This window comes from Populus euphratica, unplaced genomic scaffold, assembly GCF_000495115.2.
Source record: "Populus euphratica unplaced genomic scaffold, PopEup_1.0 scaffold112.1, whole genome shotgun sequence".
Classification (NCBI taxonomy): domain Eukaryota; kingdom Viridiplantae; phylum Streptophyta; class Magnoliopsida; order Malpighiales; family Salicaceae; genus Populus; species Populus euphratica.
This window is the reverse complement of record NW_011499997.1, coordinates 38,689-64,972: the sequence shown is the minus strand read 5'-3', so window position 1 is coordinate 64,972 and position 26,284 is coordinate 38,689. Positions and strand designations below refer to the sequence as shown.

General features: G+C 30.5%; 1 protein-coding gene across 2 annotated transcripts in view; it reads left to right on the top strand.

Annotated features, from left to right (window-relative positions):
- The first annotated feature begins 19,914 nt into the window (after positions 1 to 19,914).
- Positions 19,915 to 26,284, top strand: part of LOC105140662 (WUSCHEL-related homeobox 9-like) — an 11,386-nt gene continuing 5,016 nt past the window's right edge. Inside the window, exons 1-4 of one of the 2 annotated variants that reach the window (XR_845216.1) lie at positions 19,915 to 20,201; positions 20,554 to 21,327; positions 21,713 to 21,936; positions 22,252 to 22,372. Coding sequence is in view for 1 of the 2 variants with exons in the window: in XM_011047573.1 (XP_011045875.1) it covers positions 20,066 to 20,201; positions 20,554 to 21,327; positions 21,713 to 21,936; positions 22,252 to 22,257 (1,140 nt within the window). In the remaining variant the exon portion in view is untranslated. Of the gene's footprint in view, positions 20,202 to 20,553; positions 21,328 to 21,712; positions 21,937 to 22,251; positions 22,771 to 26,284 lie in introns of those variants that run through there. The other variant, XM_011047573.1, reaches the window with a different exon arrangement.

Sequence of the window (26,284 nt, the reverse complement as noted above, 5' to 3'; positions counted from 1 at the left end):
AACCAAATTGACAAGGGGAACCCACAGTACTTATGGGTATCTCGCTCGTGGATCTTTCCCAGCATGAATCTTATAGGTTTTTCTGCAATTATAACAATGGAGGGACAAATCGGTAAAGATTTGTGTTTTTTATCTTCGCTTGGAAAGAAGGGATAAATGGAAAGAAACTTGCATTGGCATCGTCTTGTGCATTGGTGGTTTTGGAGCAAAATAGCAACAGGGTTGTAGTAAGAGACGAGAGAGGAGAACAGTTTGGGGAAGGAAATTAGGGTTTAGTTCATCAATGCTAACATTAATCTGCAACCATAACAGAAAAATTTATGAGGAAAAGGACTGTAATTGACCGTGGCTACTAGGAAAGTGTCGGTGGTGAGAGAGAGGTAAAACGCATGAAGGAACAACATGAGGAAGGTTGAAAATAAGAGTTTAAATCAATGGTAACATTGATTTACAACCTTTTATGAACAATTTGTTGGGTTTTTTGTGACCATTGAGAAATTGGATGAGGGAAAAAGGATAATTAGGAAAGTAATTGCAAATTATCGGTGATGAGAGAGAGGAGAAATGCATGAAAAGCAATGTGTAATTGCTTTTTACTTTTTGCAATTCAACTGCAATTTGAACTAGGACCCACATAAAAAAAATGTGGTTAGTGGTTAACCAAACATATGTTACACTGCTTTTCTTTCAACCACAACCACACCAGTATATCCAAACACTATCTAAATGAAACTTAGGGATGGCTCTTTTTTTTTAATTAATTTTTACCACATTTTCTCGGGTAAATTAGGTCATAAGATGCAATTTTAATGTACAACCTTCAATTAATTTTATATTTCAATGTACAACCTTTAGTTTTAAATATTTGAGTGATAAATGTTGCGCTTAGTTACTTTCATCTATCATATTCTAATGTAACCATTATTTTAATGACACATAAAAAATTATCACCATTGAGTTTAATGAGAAATTGTTTTTAAAAATATAAAAACTAGCTATAAAAAATAAAAAATAGATTTTGAAAAGAAAATTAAAGTATGTTTGGTATTATAATAGAAATTGCTTTTCAAAATACTTTTTTTCCTGAAAATGCATTGAAATCATATATTTTTTTCATTTTTTAAATTTATTTTTGTTATAAGTACATCAAAATAATATGAAAACATAAAAAAATTAAAACAAAAAAAAATCAAAAATTATTTTTTCAGAGCATTTTTAAAATATAAAAACAAGCAAGCTCAAAATAAAACTAAAAAGAAATAATCCATCAACCTATAAACTTAAAAGAGAGATGGAAGAACAATCCATTTTTAAAAGATAATTCAAAAAGTTTTTTGGTTGAAAAAAAAAAGACAAGTGAAACAATTAAAAAAAAAAGTGAACATGGATGGGTTTGGGTTAAGTTTAATAAAAAAAAAAGAAATAAAAAGAAATAACATCAAATTTATGTGAGTGTATACTTTGTGTGCATTTCGGCCAAGACTTTTAAAAGAACCAATTCTTGCATATTCAATATTTTCATAACACAAAACACAAATTTATATTAAGTGTGTTTGTTTATAAGAAAAAGAAAAGAAACCAAAAATATTTTCATATTTTTGGTATCTGATAAAAAAAATTGTGTTTGCATGAAAATTAAAAAATAACAACAGTTTTTATTTTGTGTTGGCAACTAAATAAAATATTCTTTTTTTCTAAATAAACAATTGTTTGTTGTATGCATATTTAATTTTAATAACAAGTTTATTAAATTCATTAAAACTTAGTCAAAATTTGAAAACCAATTAGACTAACATACCAAAGAAACTCAAAAACTCAACCCTAGTTATTTCTCAAAAAACAAATAAAAAACATTTTGTTATTTACTTTCAACGTTAGAAACAAACCTTCTAAATAAAATTTGAAAAGTTTTAGGCAATAATTTAGAAATAAAAAACTAGAACTTTTATTTAGCCTATTTTGATAAGTCTTCTTTTTTAGGATCGGTATCTAATGTTTTTTTAGCAAAACAAATCTCCTCATAGAAGGGATTGATGCCAAAAAAATTTCAAATAACTAAATGAACGAGTCTTTTATTTTTGAGATTGACATCAATTTTTTTCATAAAATGATTAGAAATTAATTAAAAAAAGGATAAGCTAAAAACAATAAAGATAATTAAAGACGATAAAAAAGATGAATTAAAAAAAACACATAATGACGGTAACTTTTCACAAAAAAAAAAAAAGATGTTGTAAGGGTGATATTGTTCTTTCCTTACACATAAATAACCATTTACTTGAATCTTTGGATTCATGCAGATTTTAGGATCCTTAATTTTCTTAAATTACTAGGTAGGGACTCTTAATTTTTGTTGATAACATACCTTTTCCTTTAATTTTAGAAATTTCTGATCGATGTCACATTATGACAAAGGTCTCGGCCATTAAATACATAGAAAATAATTGAACAAAAATAAATTAAAAATAGCTAGATTTATTAAATAAAATTAAAAACAATTTTATATTAATTATCTCACAATAAATTCATAAACTAGCTTTGAAGCTTTTAAAGTTACAATTTCAAAGATAATAATTTCATAAACTAGCTTTGATGCTTTAAAAGACCTACTTTGGTTGGATTTTCTAACTCAACCAACCCAAAATAAAACCTAGCCTAAGTTATAATGCAATTCCTAGACGCAAAACACAACAATCATAGCAAGAATAAAAAAGTTACAACAATATAAACAAGATAATAGCATAGGTATTGTAATATAACAATAATGAAGGGAAAATAATCAAGGATAGCATACTTAGACTAGTTGTTTTGCGGTCACTAAATAAAAAGATTTTGGAGGTCCAAAGGTCTCATTTTACAAAAAGTCCTAATATGTCCAATATTATTCAATAGTGTGACATGAACACAAACTTGTCTCAAACAAGATGTTGTAGAACAAACAACTATAAGGATACTATAATGCAACAACAAAGAAGGGACATGAGTAAAAGATGACAAGTTTAAATAAAGGTATCTCATGACACTCACATATTAATAACAAAGATTTAGTTTCAAGTCTTTAATGAATAAAAACAATAGAATTTTCAATATTATTCACAAATATAGATGTTAGCATAGACTTCTATGAATCAAGCATCTTTATCAAGGACAAGGAATAACAACTTTAGCATTATAAAACTTCAAAATTATATATATCATAAAATATCTCATTCATGAACATAAACAATCTGAGATAAAAGTTTATCATAGGAAGAAATGTACATCATAAAAAAAAGGTTTTAATTACATACTACAATAACCATATGCATGAACATAAATAATAAACTTGGAAAATAATAGAAAACATACACAGCAACACTATCATGCTATACTTATGAATGAATGGTACTAAATATAATTAAAAAAATAAAAAATAAAATGGAAGGATATGCCTAAATTAGAAAGGCAAGAAGTTAAGGTGGTTAGGTTGTGTAGTTGAACTCCTATGTTTTTATAAAATTCACTTTCTCTTACTTACTTTTGAGCTAATAAAAAATGAAAACTAATATATATTTATAATATTTTAGTTTCTCGTATCTTTTCTCTTATTTTTCTCTTATTTACATCCTTTTCTTTTAATTTTTTTTTAAAAAACCTATAGCTTATCTACCTATTTATAGGGAAAATAAAAGGGTCCAGACTTGGATATCTTGGTAGTACATAAATCTTAGGATTAATCTAATCTAATCCTCATCATTTTAGAGATGAAGACAAGGCGATAACCAGATAAAGAAGTACGAGAATATAATTAGGCTTTCATAGGTGCACAACAAGTAAATCAATGAAAGGAAAAAAGTATAACACTATAAAGTTTGTCTAGGCTAAGAAAAACTTGAACGACCCTAAAATTGACACAAATAACACAAAAATTAGACCTAACAATGTTAAAAACCATAGGAACAACATGATTTGATGGATTAGAAGAAAAGATGATAAGTTTGTATGCTGCTAGGTTATTTAGAATATATTTTGGAAATAAGATATAAAAAATTAGGTTATAACAAACCTAACAATTTAAATTATTAAATAAAATTTAAAATGCTTTTATATTAATCATCTAACGATAAATTTGTAAACTAACTTTGAGGCTTTTAAAGTTACAATTTTAAAGATATAAAATTTGGCTTTATTATTTCTATAGTGAGTATTTTGTTTAACGTTGGATTCTATAAAAAAATTATGTTTAATTATAAGATCTAACTAAACTAATTAGTGTTTATTTGTCCTAATATGCAAAGACATTAATTTTCTATATAAAAAAAAGCTAGATACAAAACATTCTTTTCTTTTGCTTAAAAAAAAACCTTGAAATTTGACACTTAATGGAAACAATGCTACTTCAAAATTAGGGGTGAGGGCCAACATGTATGATGTATATTCTTATTCTTGGGTATATAAATTTTATATAGTAATTAAAGGTGATATTTGAGCATGAACCAATGCTCAAATATATCTTCTAATAAACTTTATATTCCAAAGATGTACATCTCAAGTACGTCATTCCCAATTCTATAAAAATTATTTGTCATTCCTTGAGTTATATTTTTCATGTCATTAGCTACTTAATTTTTTCAGTGTCATCAATTTTTGCCTCCATAAAATGAAAATTTAATAGTGTCAAATCTATTACAAACTTCCATATCATAAAATTTTCTATTCTGAAACTATAGAGATGACCATGATGATCATTAACTATATATGTGCCGATCAATAGTGATTGTCATGTATCTAAAAAAACCAAAAGAAAAAAGAAGCAAACATCTAAAGGAAATAACATTCGAAATCAATTTCGTCCTCTCTCCTCCTCATCCTTTCAAAGTTTCAGTGCCAAAGATTTCAAGAAGTGTATACATCGAAATATTATATGTTAGTTGCATGTGCACCCAAATTTATGCATTAAATCATAGGATGTTGGGTATTTACTACATGCACGTTTGCATTTAGTGACTGCTGTTTAGCGCTTTTCTAGCCAAGGCACGCATGAGTGTCCATTTCATGTTGCCTTTAAATATTTAAATACCCACATTTAATGTATTCATGTGCGAGTTTTAAACTCTCGAAGAAAGGTTTGGTTTACAAAGGAGAAGTGTACACGGAAATGTTCATGGCTAGCTAGCTAACTAGCTAATATACCTCTAGATCTACAGCTTAAGGTAAGCAAGTGACGTTTTGGAATATTAGTATTACTTCTGTGGGTAATGATTTAACCCAAGGTATGTTTGCCTACGTTATCAGTATTAAATTCAACCTTAATTGGCATTAGCTATAGTTATAGTATTCTTTTTTTGGGGGTAAGTGCTAGTTATGATAGAAAGTCTCAGCGTTTGCATCGTACTGAATTGTTTACCAAATTTAAAGTGAGAATAGGATATTAAGATTCTAAACACTTTATAAATGAGGCTATTTTATCTTTTTCCATTAATAAACGAGACTATGTGATCATATTATAAATGAGAATAGGTCTTGAACGAATCAAGTGCTCAAACCCGTGAAGAACCCATCAAGATGAGGTAACAAAAATGATGCTAGTATCTTAATTCATGTACTGAACAATCATCACAGGGAAAAAATCGATTAATCATTCCCCTTATTTATGCCAAAATAATAATAATAATAACCCTTGACAGAGTTAATAACTTTCTCCGTTTTCCTACAGACAGAGAGTTGGGAACAGAAAAGAAAAATGATTAGAAAGGGAAAAGTGACATAAAATTAGAAATAAATCAATAAATATTACGTCGTACAGAAGATCCCCTCAGGACTGCAACGAAAGAGACTTAAAGTGAAGAGGGTATGGCACAACTGTGCTCACTCATCATTTTTAACCAGCGTACGCCCGTTTGCAGAGGAAGTGAATTATAGCTAAAGCGCCAAAAACAACTTTACGAGCACAAAAGTAAACTTCAGTTTTTCGAAAGCTTATTGGAAGTATATTATACGTTGTTTTTTTATATATATTTTTTACTTTCAAATAATATTTTTTAATTTCTTTTGACATTATTAATGTATTAAAACAATCTTAAAATATAAAAATAATAATTTAAAACTAAAAAGATTTCACGAATTTTTAAAAATAAGATCGCACTGCAACACCAGCAGGTTCTCAGTACCTTTAATTTGATCGTTTTCCACACTTTCTGCTCACTTCTTACCTGTCTGCCCCAAAACAAGAAGGCAGAGGGAGACAGAGGGAGAAGTGATCTAACATAACTATTTAGAGTCCATATGGTCCCATGTTACTTGTGTCAGGGATGGGAAAAAGGAACCATGTTTCATTAAATTTAAAGAGATTCATTTTATTTTCTTTAGATTATTTAGAGAAAATTGTCATGGATTCATTTTAGGGAATGCAAAGTAGCCAGAGTTTTTGTGCTTGGATGCTTGATAGCTTAATTTTGTTTCCAGGCACCTCCTGTATTAATATTCAGATTTCATACGATCCTAAATTTAGAGATAATGGACAGTCAACCTAGCCTCGAAAGGATGAATATTGTAGTCTAATTACTTTTTGTACATGTGTGGAATAACATTCTTGCTTTGTCAAATAACTAATTTTCAATAATTTAAGTTATTAAAAAAATTTTAATATATAATTTATATTATTTTTTAATATTTATAAATTTAAGTGTAAATGACTTGAATAGGCAAGGATTGGTAAGAAATCTTTAATATTATTTTTTATAAAAAATAATTTTACATTTTAAAACTAAAACTAATAAAATTTTCGAGTTCTTGATTTCCTAAAAAAGTTTCCTGACTCGGACCTGCGCTCGAGCCTTTTATACTTGTATAATGCATACGTACATTTCGATCGGATCCACCGATAGCTTAAATGGGATTGGGGCTTTTATCTGTATCGAAGAGAAACGGTGCCATGTTGCATAAAGTTGCTTAATGCAAGAGCATGGCAGTGGACAAAGGATTTTAATAATAGCATGGGAGGTGAAATGGCAAGCATCCAATTTAGTGTGAGCTTCGCATGTCGGAATGGTACCGACAGAACCTGGGGAGGAGGGGGGGATTTTTGTTGCTTTAATGTACTCATTTCCTTCTCTAATTCAAACATTGTAAATTTTTCTGTTCGGAATAGTTGGAATAAGAAAATAAATCCGAATAAATTTTATTTCATTTATAATCTTGGCTTCGTTCTAGAAATTCCAATTAAATTTGAGTTGGAATATTCTAATCTTATTATGACCATTCTGTTTCAGATAAATAATATTTTTTATTAAAAAATATATATATTTTTTCTTTAAATTCATCATTCAACTCATGATTTATTAAAAATTAAATTTTATAATTTTTGTTTTTTCTTTAAATTTATCATTCAACTCATAATTTATTAAAAATTAAATTTTATAATTTTGTTGTGATTTTTTTATGGTTATCTTAATTTTATAACTTGTGTTACGGATTTGGCGAACTAATTCAGTTGACTCGAGTTTTATTTGTTTATTTTTTTAATTGATTTTTTTCTCTTTCATCATTCTAAATCTTTAACATTTGATTGATTATAAGTTATGATTTTTTTTTTGGATTGTTTTATATGAAATTATCTCAATCTCATGACTAACGTCATCGATTTTGCAAGTTAACCCAAGTAGACTTTGTTCATTTTATGGTCTCATGACTTAAGTCGATCCAATATATTGTTGTCTCAACATTTAAACAAAAAGATGTCTTGATTTTTTTAGTCAAATTATATTTTTATCAGTCGTTCAGGTCGTCTTTGAACCCATCAAGTATATCGGGTTAACTCCCATATGTTTATTTTGTGTTTGAATTGTATAATCTCAAGTTAATTTATCTTTGGATTTTAATTGAAATTATGGTTGTTGAATTAATATTTTGAAATGAATTATATATATATTTCAACCTTCAAAGCATCAATTTATTGCTCAATCAACTCCTCAATTGTTGGTGATGGCTGCCTCGAATTGGATTGTGGGGGGTGTTTATGATCAAGACACTATAAACAGTCTTATATCTCGTGTCGAAGTTATAGAGATATTATAAACTCGATTCCTATCAAGTTCATTGGTTGCTCTAGCCTCCAACCATAACTACAAATTGTATTTCAAATGAGTTGATGGGTCATCTTTGTGTTTGGTATGCATTCCAACACTAAATTATTCTCACAAAAAAAAAAAAATATATGGACACAAAAATGTAAGTCCAAAAAATATAAAAAAGTTTTCAAAGTTTACTTACAATATATGCCTCAGCTTGGCTATCCACGAATTGTTGCATCCTTTTTTTGTATCTCTTTCTTTTGTACATGTATTTCTATGTATAACTTTATTGAAGTTGGCTCGAGCTCGAGCCCAAGCCATGTAGTTTTCAAAATAAATTATTAGTTAAATGTTATTACAAATAATTATCATTTGAAGAAAAATACTTAAAAATAAAATAGACTCTTACGAGATATTTTGCTTGGTTAGTAAAAGGAAGTGACTTATCAGTATGATTGTTATTAGAACTATGAGTCTCCTTGTTTCTAATCGAGGACCCATTCTATAACTACTTTCTAAAACCTTTTAACATCAAAAACTCTAGATATCTCTTTCAATTACTCTTAGTGATATAGAGAGGTCTAAAATTCTTTCGAACCTCAAAGTTATTTGACTCGCTCTTCTTTTAGCATAAGTGTACAAATCATACCAGAAATCATATAACCTGTTTAAGGAATTTGTTAAACTAAGAAGAATATAATAAACAAAAATTAAATTTTTTTATCAAAATTTATAAACTTAACACGTTAAAACATACTTGGTTATACTATGATTTTCTTAGACTTGCCTGGAAACCCCAACGTTTGTAGCATGCCACTAAAAAAATTATTTACAATCATTTGAATAAAATAATTAGTTTATATGTTTTTTTAAAATGTATATTAACTAAATATATAGATTATATAAGTACTAACCTTAAACTTTCCTCACCAAGCATCAACCACATGCATTTATTCTGGATGATCTCTAAGTTAGCTTCATTAAAACAGAGGCAATTTTATTAATATTTTCATCATTGATGTTATTGTTTATGCAACTTTTATATTTATGAGCTTGAAAGTCAATTAATTAACTCTAAACTATATAAACATCTAATTGTTAATTTGATATTGACATGATCAAAGAGTTGATGTGTGATTAGTACTTAAAAGTGCATTTTTATCATGGTTTTATATCATCATTTTGCACTTGAAGTACCAATAACTCCTTAACCAAAGCGAAGTTAACTATATAAATTATAAATAATAATAATAATAATAATAATAAGAACAACAACAACAACAAATGATGATGGTGATGGTGAAGATGAGTTAAAGAGAACTTTGAGATATAAGATTAATGTGAAGATTATACAATGATAAAAACAAATGTCAATGTTAGAGAATACACTAATAGTATTATAGATAATTAAAGTATAAACTCTTTATAAATTATTAACATAATCATATTAATCATCTTATTTACATAACACCATACTTATAAATTTTATCAAGTATTCATGATGCTAACTTATGTTGACAATAAATCAAGTTCTTCTTATAATAACGATGTCGGCCGAAGACTATGAAGGATCAAGTATTTAATATACCAAGTGTTATACAACACAAATCTAGATTAACCATTTAATAAGCAAGGTATTAAGAATTAATAAGATAAAAATGATAAGACATATTAATAGCAAGTTATTTAGGATATAAGTATTGCAATCCATATTTAATTTATATTATACTTATCCTAACACCATTAGTGAAACTTTTTCACCTTAACATAATTAACTTTGCTAGACATTATAAAGAAGAAAAACTTAAATAAACAATATAAGAACATAAACATGATATAAGTTAGCTAAGTATAGTAAAGAAAATGAAAAGCATGAACAAGAAATTAATAAAAGCAAAACTTAAGCATTATAAAAATATAAAGAGAGAGAGCAAGAACATGATCTTGATATGAAAAACAAGATTTCTAAATGAATGAAAAATGGCTCCTTTTATAGGCTAAAATTCAGAACTATTTATTTGGTAATTGATAATTGATGTAGTAGCCAATTATTGATTTAGCGGACTTGGTGGACAACTACACTTAAGCATTTTGGCTGGATAAATTGACATTGATGCAATCATAATTTGATAAAGTGTTCTACATGAAAGTTGATGGAAATTATCTTTTCCTTTCACCCATCAAATTTCCGAGTATTTGGAGCACTATAGCTCAAGACATGTCTAAATTAGTAAGCAGTGCTACTGGTGGACAAGGTGGATAGCCCTCAAGCTTTTATCTAGATAAAATGTCATTTCTACCATCAGAATGTGAACAGGTCTTCTCCATAAAAGTTGTTGGAAATTATCTTTTCCTTTCACCCACCAAATTGCACGTCATTTGGCCTTCTAAAAATCTAGTTATGGGTAAAACTCTAAGCAGTGTTTGGGTTGGATTGTAGGACAGATTCTGACTTCTCTTTTGTGACCAAATTTTGAATTTGAAAACGGTAAATTTAGGTCTTTCCATACGCATGAAAGTTGTAAGCCTATTTCTTATCTTTCCATTCATATAAATTAATATGAAATCCAAGATCTATAGCTCTAGATATGATCTGCTGAACAATGTTTGAATTTGAATTGAATTGGCATCTCCTTTCTAAGCTTAGCCTTTTCTTTATCCTTTCATTTCCAATAGTTAATCACAACAATCAATTCTTTGAATTGTGAGAATACCTGCATTTAAAATAAGCATTTACTATAAATTAAAGGTATCTTATATTATCAGACTTGTTATTATAAAATATGCTCTAGTTAAGAAGTTATTGATACTTCAAATGCAAAATAATAATATAAAACCTTGATAAAAATATATTTTAAAGTACTAATCAGATATTATGTTTAAACAAAATTAACTTTCTTACATGTTTAAATCTAGCTTTTATTATACTATAAACTTGTCAGAATAAGGATTTATGGCTAATGGGATTCAAGATATGTGACCCGTAGTTGATGAGTCTATGTTGTTAATAAGTGTATCAGGTGCCTTTTCATTATCAACATCTAAATACACTGAAGGCTCATGAATATTATTACTTGAAAAAACATAACTGCTCCATTTAGACCCTACACTTTTTCTTTGCATCTAAACAATATAACTAAATAACTAAGTATATTTAATTAAACTCTCAATCTATGGTTTATGGTTTTTTTTTTTAGTTATTTTATCTATATATAATGAAATTTTAGAAGTTCCTTCCTTACATGGGACCTAACCCAAAATTTAAATAAAATTATAGGTAATCAAATACAATAAGCCAAATCATTTTCCACAACCACATAACACAACTCATAAAAAAAAAAAACTCTCTTGTAATAACATGGAATGGAGTAAAGATAAAGGTTTAACTAAATTATCCATTCATTACGTATTACGAAGATATTTGTTTCTATTTTTAACATGATATTGAATTTTGTTTTATATATATCTTAGTGGATATATAATTATCTGAAGTCATTTGATTAACATGTGCATTCAAGTATTTGTTTGTGATAAAATACATCCAAAGTCATATGTGCATTCTGTCAGTTATTAAACTTGTTTATAAAGATTAAGTGTATTGAAGTTAGTTCAATGAATAATCATCTACATTATAAATACTATGAATCTGGTAGTATTATGAATCTAGTGTAAGTATTGAAGAGTATAATATTAATTAAATACTTTGAAGATTGTAAAAGATATTTTATAATGTCTATATATATATTGTATGGATTTAATAATGAAAGATGTAAGAATACCATTGTTTAGTATATTGTATTCCACCAAATTATATGAGTTGTGATCCCTTCTCTGTTTTGTCATTATTTTTTTCCCAACAAAGTGGTATCAGAGCTTGAGAGTAGATATGGCTTCTAACAACATCAATTCTTAGTTTCATATTCCCCATCTTATAAACAAAACGATGATCTATGATTTATTCAATACAAGGCACTACTAAGATAATAAGAGTTATGAGAGTTAGTTGAAGATGGTTACACTAAACCAAAATCAACAAGAGAAGAGGCAACAATGAGTAATGCAGAAAGAAAAACATTAAGAGAATCAAAGAAAAAGGATAATAAGGCATTATTCACCTTTTATCAAGGACTTGATAAAGCAACTCTTAAGATGGTAGCACCAGCAAAGACATAAAAGGAGGCATAAGAAATGCTTAACAAGACTTATAGTAGAGTTAAAAAGATAAAAAGGGTATGGTTACAAGCATTGTGAGAAGACTTAGAGAACTTAAATAAAGAAAGTAATGAGACAGCTTCAGATTACTTCACAAAAGTAATCTCTTTGGTTCACCAGATGAGAAAGAATGGTGAAAATATTGATGATGCTCATGTAATGGAAAAAAATTATAAGGTTTTTGGATTCAAAGTTTGATCATGTGGTCGTAGTAGTTGAAGAATTAAAGAATTAAAAAGATCTAACAATAGAAGAATTAATGGGATCTCTGCAAGCCCATGAATAGAAAATTGATAGAAGAGGAGAAAAAAGATCTCTTGAACAAGAATTGCAGATAAAGTTAACTGTAAAGAATGTTAATGAATCTAGTAGAGGAGCATTTCAAAGAGGAAGGTTCATTCACAGAAGAGGAAGAGAAGGAAGATCATTTAGAAATCAAAAATCTCATGGAGCACGAAATCAAAATTTTAATTTCAGAGGCCGTGATAGAAATAAAGGAAGAAGTCATGAAGGATATTCAAATTGGAGGAATAATCATTTAAATGTACAATGTTATAATTGTAAAGAGTATTGTCATTTTGATGCAGATTGTTCACAACATAAATTTGAAGACAAGAATGTCAACTTTGCTGAGAAAGAAATTGATTATGAAGAGCCTGCATTACTATTAGCTTGTGGAAAATTTGATGGCAGCAACTCCAATGCCTCATATCCAGATACAGGAGAATCAAATCATATGTGTGGTATGAAGGAAGCATTTGTTGATATCGATGAAAGTTATAAAGGTAACATTACCTTTGGAGATCTTTCTGAAAGACCAGTTGAAGGAAGATGCATAATTCTTATTGAACTTAAGAATGGTGAGCAGAAGTTCATATAAAAAGTTTTTATGTTCCAGACATGAAAAACAACATTCTGAATTTGGGGCAATTTCTAGAGAAAGGCTTTGAAGTGCAAATAAAAGACAAGAATCTAAAGATTTTTTATGAGTCTGGAGCTGCAATAACTTCAGTTAAAATGACTAGAAACAGGATGTTCCCTCTGGATCTAAGCATATATCTATCAAAATTTTTTAAGGAAAAAATCCCTAACATGATGAATTTGTGGCATTTACAATATGGAAATTTAAACTGTGGATACCTTATGCTAATGGAGAAAAGCAAAATGGTTATTGGAATACCAAAGTTAGAGCACACAAGCAGAATGTGTGAAGAGTATGTAATGGGAAAGTAGCACAGAAAGCCATTCCTAAAAAAGAGCTCAAGAGCATCTTAGCATCTTGACATGGTGTATTCAAATATGTGTGGCCCTATTTTGCCTACTTCAATAGGAGAAATCATGTATTTTCTCAGTACTAATGATTTCAGTTGAAAGATGTGGGTATATGTGTTAAAAGAAAAGAAAGAAGTGCTGAGAAAATTTAAAGAGTTTAAAACTTTAGTAAAAAAACAAAATGAGTGTAAGCTAAAATGTTTAACAACAGATAGGGGAGGAGAGTATATTTCTCATTATTTTGATGATTATTATAAGGAAAATGGTATTGTTCATTAACTCACAATTCCACAGGCTTTACAACATCATGGAGCATTAGAGAGAAAAAAACAGAACTATTATGAACATGGTTAGATGTATGCTAAAAGAAAAAATATATCTAAAAGAGTTTTTAGGAGATGTAATTGTATGTGCTATGTATTTGTTGAACAAATTTACAACAAAAAGACTTTAGAAGATCATACCAGAAGAAGCAGGGAGCATGAAGAAACCAAGAGTTGATTATTTGAGAATTTTTGGCAATGTTGCTTATGCCAAAATTCAAGAGGAAAGAATAACTAAACTTGAAGATAAAAGTTAGAAATGCATACTATTGAGATATGGAGAAAACTCGCGTGGTTACAAATTGTACAATCCGATGACAAAGAAGGTGATCATGTCAAGAGATGTGAAGTTTGATGAAGAGCGAGGATGGAGTTGGAATTTTGAAGATCAGCCACATAAACTAATTGTATATGAAGAACATATTCAAAAAGATGAAGGAGAAATCATGTTAGCTTTATCCCTATCAATTAATAGTCTTGTTGGTCCTTCAAACTCAATAACAAGAAAGATAAAGAGGATACAAGAGATTTATGATGTAGCAAAAATAATCAATATTGATGATGTTAATATGTTTTGCTTGTTTTCAGGAAATGATCCTATTACATTTGAAGAAGCATATCAAGAAAACAAGGTGGAAGAAAGTAATGAAGGAGGAGATTAGTTCCATCATTAAAAAATAATATATGGGAATTGACAACACTTCTTGAAGGACACAATGCAAAAGGAGTAAAATGGATTTTCAAGACAAAAAGGAATGCAGAAGGAGAAATTGAAAAACATAAAGCTAGATTAGTAGTGAAGGGGTACAAGCAACAATATGTAGTTAATTATGAAGATATTTTTGCTCCAGTAGCAAGAATGAAAATAGTAAGATTGATGATTTTCCTAGCAACTCAAAAAAGATGGAACATATTTCAAATGAATGTAAAGTTAGTATTCTTGAATGGCAACCTTGAAGAGGTAATGTATGTAGAACAACCAGTTAACTTTGTGGTAAAAAGAGAAGAAAAGAAGGTTTGCAGATTAAAAAAAGCTCTTTATAGGCTTAAATAGGCACCAAGAGCATGGAACTCTAGGATTAATGGCTATCTTTCCTAGTAAGGGGTCATTAGATGCCTTTATGAACATACAGTATATGTGAAGAAAAGTTTAAAAACCAGAGTAATGTTTGTTTGTTTATATGTTGATGTGATAGTTTTCACAAGGGATGATCCAACTATGATTCAAGACTTCAAGCAATCCACAGTGAAGAAATTTAAAATGACAGACTTAGGTCTCATGGCCTATTTTTTGAGATTCGAGGTGAAGCAATGCAGTAATGGAATCTTCATTTCACAAGCTAAATATACAACAGAAATTTTGAAGAAGTTTGCTATGGAAGATTGTTGTCTAACAAACAATCTAGTTGAATATAAAACTAAGTAAATTAAAAAAAGAGAAGGAGATTTATTTAATCCTACATACTATAAAAGTATTGTGGGTTGTTTGCTTTATTTAACATACACCAGACCTGATATTCTGTATGGAGTTGGCTGGATTAGTAGATATATGGAGAAGTCGAGAAGTTCGTATTTGAAGACAATAAAGAAGATCCTTCGTTTTGTTAAAGGAACTTTAAGCTATGGATTGTTTTATTCATCTTCACAAAATCTTGAAATTACATGTTATAGTGACAATGACTAGGCAAGAACTTGAAAGACAGAAAAAGCATAACTGGATTTGTATTTTTTATAGGAGAAACAACTTTCATGTGGACATCAAAAAAATAATCTATTATTGCATTATCCATATGTGAAGTAGAATACATTGTTGTTATATCATGTGTGTGTGTGTGTGTCATGCAATATGGCTAAGGAAACTGATGGAAGATTTGTAGCAGAAACATAGTAAGGCTACACGAATCTTTATTGATAACAAGTCTGCTATAGCACTTGCAAAGAATTCAGTTCATCATGAATGTTCAAAACATATTGATACTCGATTTTATTCATCAGAGAGGGTAATGTGGAGTTAGTTCATGTCAAAACTCATGAAAAAATTGCTGATATTTTTACTAAGCCATTGAAGATTGATGTGTTCTGTTATTTGCAGAAGAAGCTTGGAATCATGAAGATGGATGAAACAAGTTTAAGAAGGAAAAATGTTAGTAATTAAACTTGTTTATCAAGATTAAATGTATTTAAGTTAGTTCAATGAATAATCATCTATATTATATTAAGTGTATTTAAGTTAGTTCAATGAATAATTTAGAAATACTATCAATCTAGAAATACTATGAATCTAGTAGTACTATGAATCTAGAGTAAGTATTGAAGAGTCTACTATTAATTAAGTACTTTGAAGATTGTAAAAGATATATTATAATGTCTGTATATATATTATATGGATTTGATAATGAAAAATGTTAGAGTACCATTCTTTAGTGTATTGTATTCCACCAAATTGTGTGAGTTGTGATTACTCCTCTGTTTTTTCATTTTTTTTCCCAACACATTCAAGTATTTGTTTATGATAAAATACATTCGAAGTCATTTGATTAACATGTGCATTCAAGTATTCATCTATGATAAGATACATAGTTAATAACTAAATGACAAAAAGATTTTTTTAGTTAACTTTAAAGGCATATATAATGATGAGATGATGACCTATATAGCTTCGGTAAAACATCCAAAATATTTTATACTAATGTCAAAATACTCAAGGTCAGATAAAATTCTATAATTCTTTTTGGTTGGGATGAACTTATAAGCATAAATTACATAATAAGCATATATTACATAATAAAAGAGAGTTTAAATTGTTATGCACTATTTTATCATCATCATAATGCTATTCCAAATAAATTCAATAGAAATTTAGTTGCAATTTATTTATAGTTATACTAGAGTATGAGAGAAATGTCATTTAATACAAAATGATACTTGAAAATAATTTGTTCTCAATGTAACACGATGATTCACATTAGAAAAGTAATTCAATTAACACTCCATAATATATAAATTTGACACTAAAAAGTATCAAAATATAGAATGTAATGTAACACCCGATAAAGATTGAATACAAATAAGGCTAGAATACAAGGACTACTTGTGTTTCAACCCTTGAAATGGTTGTAGCAGTTTGAGATCAACCATCAACCTTTTAATTCATTTTCAGGGTCATTTCCAATTATAGAATAAATTATAATTCAATAAAAAATATTAAAAAATAATAAAAATCAAACCTTAAGTAATGGATACATAAAGAGAGTGGTGTGCCTCTTTTTAGAAATGAGAGAGAGAGAGAGAGAGAGAGAGAACCACCAATTATATAGAGAGAAAATATTATTTTTTTGATAGAACAAAGAAAGAGTATGAAGAGAGAGAGAGAGGGAGGAGAGAGAGTCTAAATTTTAAGAGAAGTAAGAGAAATTTAAGGATTGTCTCATATATCTAGGTTTAAATTCACTAACAAATTTTTTTTTTAATGAATCTATTGGTCATTTAATACATTATTACATCACCAACAAAATCATTCATAGAATATTTTAAAACTATTTTAATGTTTGTCATTCTCTAATGATTTTAGTATTTGTTAGTGAATCAATTGGTAAGAAAAATAGGACTGCAAACATAATTTTATCAGTGAGTTGTTTATTAGTTAAAATTCTATGTATTATGTATTTTTTTCTAAACTCTCAACAATTCTTTGATGATTTTAGTAGTTTTCAGTGAGTCTATCAATAAATCATAAAGGACGACAGGGTTACTAATAATTATTTCATAATTTATATTTTTTATTTTATTTTTGTTAGTGATTCTATCTATGAAGTAACAAAATTTCTTTTTATATATATTAGTTATAACCCCTCTCCAAACTTTTTTTTTTCTTTCTTTTCTCTCCTTTTTTTTTTATAATTATTATTCTTACTTATCTTTAGATAAAGAGTGTGACACACTTTGTGCACCATTAATAACCTTTATTGATATTATTAGATTTTTTTTATCAAATTTTTTTTGATGATGCTGGTGATGTCATAATTGTTGTTTTAATGTGCTTCTAAGATTTTTTTTTTTAATTTATTTTTTTTCTCTCTCTATTCTCCTTATTGTAATTTATGCTAATCTATTTTAAAGTTTTTGAAATACCATGTTTCCTGAGAGTGATATCATATCTTCTAAACGCAGCATATATCAAACTATGTTTTTTTTTTTTTTTACTTGTGTTATTTGATTTACACTTTTTTTAAATGGTGTTAATAAGAAAAAATGGGAGGATTTTCGTTAATTGTCAAGGTACTACTTGCTCATTATGAACAGTTTTCAAAATTGTTAACCGGAAGGGGAAAAAAAAGTTTCCAAGCATGAAATTTGAAAAGTTTAGAAATAACTTATAATCTACCAGTAAAAATTATAGAGAACAGTCGAACCTGCCATGTCTTATTACACCTCAAGTTATACCAATTAATTTTGTGTTATGAGAGAAAATATATAAAACCATTGCTGTAGTAGTAACTAAAAAAATTTAAATCTTTTGGGTTATAATAATTTAATATGCGTCAAAAACATTAATTGTGAAAAAGTTTCAACTGGTGAACGTGTTAGAGATAATATTAAATCTGTTTTGGATTGTTATGATAATTTAACATGTGCTAAAAACCTAATTGTTATTTGCATGTAATTTTATGCATGCAACTTCCGAATATGATAAAATAAAGGTATATTTCATCCTCTCTTATATAGTTAGAAGTTCTTATCGTAGGAATATTGATTAGGATGAAAGCTCGGATCAAGGGTTGATGTTAATCTAAATCAATTTATTTTTTATATTAAAAAAAAAAACTTAAAACAATGTACCTTTTATATTAAAAAAAGATCTAAAATTTTCACTTAATCAAATCCGGCTCTGGAACGATGAATTAGTAAACCTACCACACGAAACTTGGTGGGTTACTTTGCCCACTTGAAAGGAATGAAGCCTTTAGTTCGATAAATGAGGCCCGTCTTCAGTTAGCTTGTTTTGATTTTGGGTTTGACCTTTGTCTCTCTAAGATCAGCAAGTATTGCTCCAGTCTTATCTCCGATCTTCTGTTCTGGTCCAAATTTTCATTTTAGCATTTAATCTACTCGGTTTTGAAGATTTGGAATTAAGAACGGAGAGATAAAACGTTGATGAATCTTTGACAAGTAAAGTCACGCTTGACTAATAGTAAAAATCTAAGCAACAAATAAAGGCCCTCGAGTCAATCCAAAGCACGGCTTACTTTGCCCAAAATAAGTCGAGCTAGCAATTACTGTACCACCACCATTTTCCAATCAAACCCTACATGCGAATTGCTATGCCACCGCTTAACTTCTTGACTTTCAAAGGTCAAACACCACACCATCCTCTCTACCCTATTTATTCCTGCAACAACCTCTTCCATTAGAATAATCCCTCACTTATTATCCCCTCTCTCACCACCATTAATAGCCTGCAAGCAAACCAAAGTGATGAAGCAAGAGAATCCACTCTATAGAAATCTGAGTAAGGAAAGAAAATATACTGCTAGTACATGAAAAAAGAAAGAGACAAACCGATGAGAAGTACCCATTTCTCTAAAGCTACTTGCTCGCTCTCTCTCTCTCTCTCTCTCTCTCTCACTCACTCTCATTTCACTTTATTTTGTGTTTTGTTAAGAGCTTCTGCATGTGTCAACTCTGATAAAGATTCTAATTAAGTACCCAGCATGTCTTCTTTCTTTATCTCCTTTGCCTCTTGTTCGGAGGGATTGGCTTGTACTTTGAGTATAGTACAAGTATTTCAATTTTAATGCAAAACTGAAAGGTAGGGATGGGAGCGTACTTTCTCTCCTCCCTTTTTATTTATTTTCATTTCCTTTCTGGTTTATCTTGTCACAGGCGATTCCTGTTGTGTGGTTCTGTCTATTTTATAAACTTAATTATTTCATATTCAATAGCATTTCCTACATATATAATCTGATTGCTTTTTTTATATTTTCTTTGGGAGCTGGGGAGCACTGTTTATTAATTGAGACAAAATGAACGAAGGGTAGGTGAAGAGGCTATAAGAAGGGATGTTGTGTTTTGACAAGCTAGAGCATTCAGCACCGCAAGCTAAAGCTAGCACCAAAAGGGCTATATATTATCTCTTCTTGGTTCTCTTTTTATTGACTACTGTAGAGTAAGGTGTTTAACTTAATAAGATTTTGGCCTTTTGTCATCATGGCTTCATCAAACAGACACTGGCCTAGTTTGTTTAAGTCGAAACCTTGCAACCCTCATCACCACCAATGGCAGCATGACATCAACCCTTCATCTCTCATGTCAACTGGTTGCAACAGAAACCCCTACGCATCAGGTAACAAACACTAAAATCTGCAATTATAGATTATCTATCTTTGAAGTAAGTTTTATCCTTTTTCATACTTCTCTACAACGATAGTTGCATATGCTTTTCACTCCTAAACAAAGCCTAGGCTTTCTAGCCCGTCACCCACTTCATCACTCTTGAATTTGTCATTATCTATATAAATGTATTCTTAATTATCCTTTTTAAATAGTCCTCTGGAAGTGATATTAATTGTTGACAAATAATAGAATGATTTACAGCGTGTACTAGATAATTCCAACCAGAGAAAGTGCTCATTAAAAAGATCATATACTATGGCTTTTAATAGATTGTGTACATCTAAACCATGTTTTGCAAGCAGTTCCTGGATGTGAAGAGAGAAGTCCAGAGCCAAAGCCGAGATGGAACCCAAAACCCGAGCAAATTCGCATATTGGAAGCAATCTTCAATTCTGGGATGGTTAATCCACCGAGGGATGAGATACGAAAGATCAGAGCTCAGTTACAAGAGTATGGCCAAGTTGGTGATGCCAACGTCTTTTACTGGTTTCAAAACAGAAAATCAAGAAGCAAACACAAGCTGAGAAATCTTCAAAACTCGAAACAACAACAAATTACCCCTTCAACCACCAAACCTATGACTACCACTCTCACAGCTCCATCGTCTCTATCATCTTCCTCCCAAAAATCATCTCCAAAAGTGTCCAAAAGGACTCTCTCTTTGAGCTCTCCCACTTTTATTGATGCTTCCAATTCGCCAAACAGTTCAGTTAGCCAGACCTATTTTCAAGCGCAAAATGAATATGTGTCTGAACCCTTTTTCTTCCCCGTTCAACAGACTGGAGGGGAAACTGTGGCTTTTACTCAAGGGTTTTGCTTCTCTGAGCTCTCAAATGTGGTTAATGTTCAAGATCACACAGTTGGGCCTTGCCCTAGTCTCTTACTTAGTGAGATAACGAATTCCAGTGCTTCAAAAAAAGGAAACCATGAAGAGAGAAACCTAAAGATGCAACCGCAGCTCAGTTACAGTACTGCCACCTCTCCATTTACTCATAGCATCGATCTTGCTCCTCCTCTCCCTCTTTCAGCTAACACTAGCACTGTTTCCATTCAATCCACCATTAATCAAATTCAAGGTAATCTAGTTTTAGAATTTTGCTTAATGCCCATATTGCAAGCACGTGATAAACAAGCTCCAAGCATGTTCTTGAAATGTGATGGTACCGAGATTCTTCTTTGATGAATTGATAAAAATTTACCAAGTGGGGCTAAATTCACCCAAGATTTCATGAAAGTGACTGAAGAATAATATCTATCAAACATTTTAGTAGCAGATCTTTTATTTATTGAACGAAAGAAAAAAATAACATATACTCTATATAGGACTCAAAGATGCGAGATTTGTCATTTTGGATCCCCAATTTGCGATCTTTTTGTCTAGATGGACGTGTGCATGGCTTGATTGACCATGGCTTTAGCTTTGACATTCTTTTTCAAAGAAAATGATTCTGTGTTTGTCAGGTCTAGGGGTGTCCGGTGGCAATGAAAGGTCGACGGTGTTTATCAATGATGTTGCTTTTGAAGTAGCTATGGGACCCTTTAATGTGAGAGAGGCTTTTGGTGATGATATTTTGTTGATTCACTCCTCTGGTCAGCCTGTTCTCACCAACGAGTGGGGTATCACCCTGGAGTCACTCCAGCACGGCGCTCTCTACTATTTGGTACCCCTTTCCATTAGTGAACATGTGAGTTTGATTCTATTGATTATTGAGACCATTTTCTTCTGTTCATGAAACCATTTTTCATGCATTTTATGATTTAGATTCTTGAGAAGAAATGAAGGTTGTATTTATTGGTTGACCAAGAATTTCTTAACCAATTGGCATTGGGGTTTGAACACAGAAAAGTGTGCCATACGGCATGAAATTTTAGGATGTGAGCCAGTTCGTCTGCACACACAAATTGATCGATATACGTCAAGTTACATTTATTTCCTGTGCGTGAACAGTGAAGGTTTTGTTTACTAAATGGATTGTTCGTGAATTTTTCTCGGATTGCAGATATAGAAGCGTGGAAGCTAGCTCTGAGGAGATGGGAGCTGGCTGTGGTTCCGTGCTTGTGATCTTAGTTTCTAATTCTCTCTTTCTTAGGGTTTGAATTTGTTTTTCTTTTATTTTTATTGTTCGAACTGCTAGTTATGGACCTTTTTTTATGGATCTAAGATAACATAAGAAGTTGTGGACCAAATGTATTTTGTTCCTTGTTCAAGCAATACATATATATATATATATATATATATGGAATATGCTTATCAATTTATATATGCTATAGTCTCTACGGTATACACCCGCTAGGGTGTAGCTAGGAGAAAATGGATTCATGTACATGTACTCGTGGGAAGTGAACGTTTGCGGATAATGCGAACTCACTTCCAACTGAGCTGATATCATTCCCATACTTTCTGCCAGCTTTTAGGTTTGACTTGTTGCTGAAGGAATCCACACTGTAGCCTCATGAATTTGTCATTTGGCTTGTCACCATGACTTCGACCGCCTCGTGGTGGTTTTCTTACTTGGAAGAAATTCTAGGGGAGATCTGACGAGTAGTGGAAACTATACTCGAAAAAATTTCAATTTATTTTATTGGGAAATACAGTGTTCCATGGGCTGAATCTACCCTATAAAATCTTAATATATTTATTGCTGCCCTAACCAATTTCAAATTTAGATTAAAAAACTTTTTAACCAAACATTAACATTTACATGGTTAAAAATATTAGATGATTTTAGCTTCTCTAACTTATGCAATCCCAAGTTATTAATTACCTCTTAGCAACCTAAGGTAGTATTTAAATTTCATGGGTACACATGGTGTCATGGAACTCCATGTACATTTGACTGCGGCAGATGATAAATAGTATTTTTGAACAAGATTTCTTCGTAAAAACACTTCCTCCAAGCACCTTCTTTATCTATAAAAAGATCTAAAACTTTTTTTACATGTTTTATTAAATTTAATAGTTAAATTTAAATTCTATTTAAAAGATAAAAGTTTTTTAGTTGGTGGTTTGTTCTTAACTTTGATGTATCAATAGTCATTCCTTTTTTTCATACAATCATATTCATTAACACTTCCCTCACTTATAAATAACCTATTTTAGGGTTATAAGTGAGGCTCTCATTAAATACCATAATTATGTTTACGATCATATTTAATCAATACTAATACATTTAAAAATAACATTGTTTTATTAGGGAACTTTTTCCGTTTTTGTATATCTTTGTATTCAAACTCGCTAATCTTCCAGCCTTGTATTTTTTTTTTTGTTATATGTACTTATATTTTGATTAAAAAAATAACATTTTTTAATATTTATATATTATATTTGGTGTAAAATTAGAAAATCAATTGATGATGCATAATATACATTGTGCATTAAATTGAGGTTTTTCCATGATTTTATTTTTATTCACTAATACATCCCCAACCTAAGTTGCTTGCATTATACTTGTATTGTCATTAAACTTTTGATTTAATTAGAAGAATATATAACTTTTTAATTAAATTAGAAGAATAATTATAGATGATAGTATTCGAATTTATAATTGTTTAGTAAAAAAATATTTTAATATCATTTCAACAAATCTTCTAAACACTAAAACATATTAAGAATATTTGTTTTTCTTTTTTTTTTGCATTTTATTTTTAGTGGTGGGGTTCACCATTAAAAAAAACAAAGTATTAAAAAAAAAAAACTTCCACTGCGTTATTAGATAATCCCTCAAAAATATTTTTATATTAACTCTCCGTGAAGTTTAATTATTACATTCCTGCAAGGTTCCAAGTGTACTGTTGCCTCTCCCATCCAGGATTTTAGGGTTCAAGTATCCAATTCACATGTATCCCAAGGGTTTAAACAAATAGCCCTAATTAGAACAACTTTCTTGCACGAATCATAGAAACTGATACGAAAACGGAAAGGATTGCTGTTATCGACGAATAATATCCAATGAATTTAAACTTTTGTGGCAGAAATGAATATACAGACTAGAGATAGGAGTAGTTGTTGACGGGAGGGTCAACTTTTTTGATTGATTGGTGCAGATTATTTACGTGCACACTGGCGATAACAGTGCTAATACTCACTTCCACTTCGATTTGACTAAGCGATTTGGATGTATCAATTACCACTCTTCTGTCACAAAATTCTTACACACAGAGCACTGTGGTTTTCATGAACCATCAGGGATGATGACCATGACTACAAAAGCTCCTTACAAAACCAATCTCTATGTCCTCAGGCTGCAATTTTTTGGGTGGATTCCAAGAGCTGGGGTATCCAAAGTGAGTGGAAAGAAAAACCAAGAAATTAAAGGAAGGTATGGTGGCTGTTTTGTTGTCCGTAGGGTGTGATTCTGGGTGCCAGGAAAACTAGATGCAGGGGCAGCAGCAACTGGTGATTGATTTATGGTCAACACTACATGCTCCCACCGTAGGGATTCTGTGTAAGAACAGATAGCTCGATGGGATTGTTCTAGCCCAAGTTCCATGGCCTTATCTAGCGATGAGCTAGAAACCCACACCTCTGTGGTCAATCCATTTACATGTATGGGAAAGCATTGGACAATTGACAATCTTGTGCCTGAAGTTGCAGACCCCCGTGATAAGCCAAGTGGTTCTCCCGCTAAAAAATAGTGTTAGGATAATAAAGTTTAAATCCAAAAATTAATACATTACAAAATAATATACTGATATTTACTCGTAGAAAACCAAGTATACTAACACAATATTTAACGTGGTTTGATAAATCGTCTACAACCACGGAAAGTCAATATTATTAGAGATAGAAAAAAAACACAAAACAAATACATGGAGAAAAAGGATTATACCCACTACTGCAATGGTAGCAGGGCTACTACCCTTAGCAGCCCCTCTTTCTCTCTTCTTCTCACATGTTGCACTCATACACTCTCTCATTTTGCTCTCAAACAATACCTCTATTTATAGGCAATTCATGGCAAACAAGAAGCCATAAATCATGGCACAAATTGTGGCACTAATAATGCCAATACATGGATTGTACCATTTTTGTCAATAGTGATGCAACTACCATTATAGCCTTTTGACAACAGTAACCCTACTTCTTAGGATAGGTTGCATAATTTATTACCCATTAATGACAAATCTCAAAAATCACCTCCTTTGACATTTATATGGGCATGATGCAACTACCATTATAGCCTTTTGACAACAGTAACCCTACTTCTTAGGATAGGTTGCATAATTTATTACCCATTAATGACAAATCTCAACAATCACCTCCTTTGACATTTATATAGGCAATTGTCCTCTTGCTTTTTCAGCACAAGCTTGCATCCTACAACTCTTTCAAGCCTACCATTCCGAGAGCATCTGTGGCCAAGTTTATAGGTACTCGCCAAACCTTTCAATCACCAGAGTTACCAAAGCACACCCTTGCTTACACTAAAGGATCACTTCAACCAGATGGTCTCCCACATTACATCTAAAGAGTGTTGATGGCTTGTCTCTAGGACAAAACGTTCCCTTTCGAGCGTATCAACCATACTCAATCCAGAATGATTTATCAAGCCTCACACCAAGGCTTACAACACCCCCTCAAATGGAAATTTCTATTTTTAAATGTGATAGTCATTATCTGAGTATTTCAAAATGATCACAAGCTCATTACTCTTCCAGGAGTTGTGTCTGCCCTCTGTTCCACCCTAGGAACCACGTCTTACTTCTCTGTGAGTCTCCCGCTCTTAGTCTAAAGAGTCCAGGTAGCTTTCCACCTTTAACCATGGGGGCAACCCATTAAAAGTTGATCCATATCTGTCTTTATACTCTGAGTATTACAATGCTATTACAGAGCTCACCACCTTGACAAGAATCAATTTGTTCCAGGAACCTACGCATGCCTTCTGCTCCTACATAGCAGTCGCGTCTTAATACTTCATAAGTCATTCACTTATTGTCCAAGGTAAATGTCTTCTAACTCATTGATATTTAGTATAAGGGCAATATCTATGAAAGTCAATCTTATATTTATCTCCATACTCATTATAGCCCTTT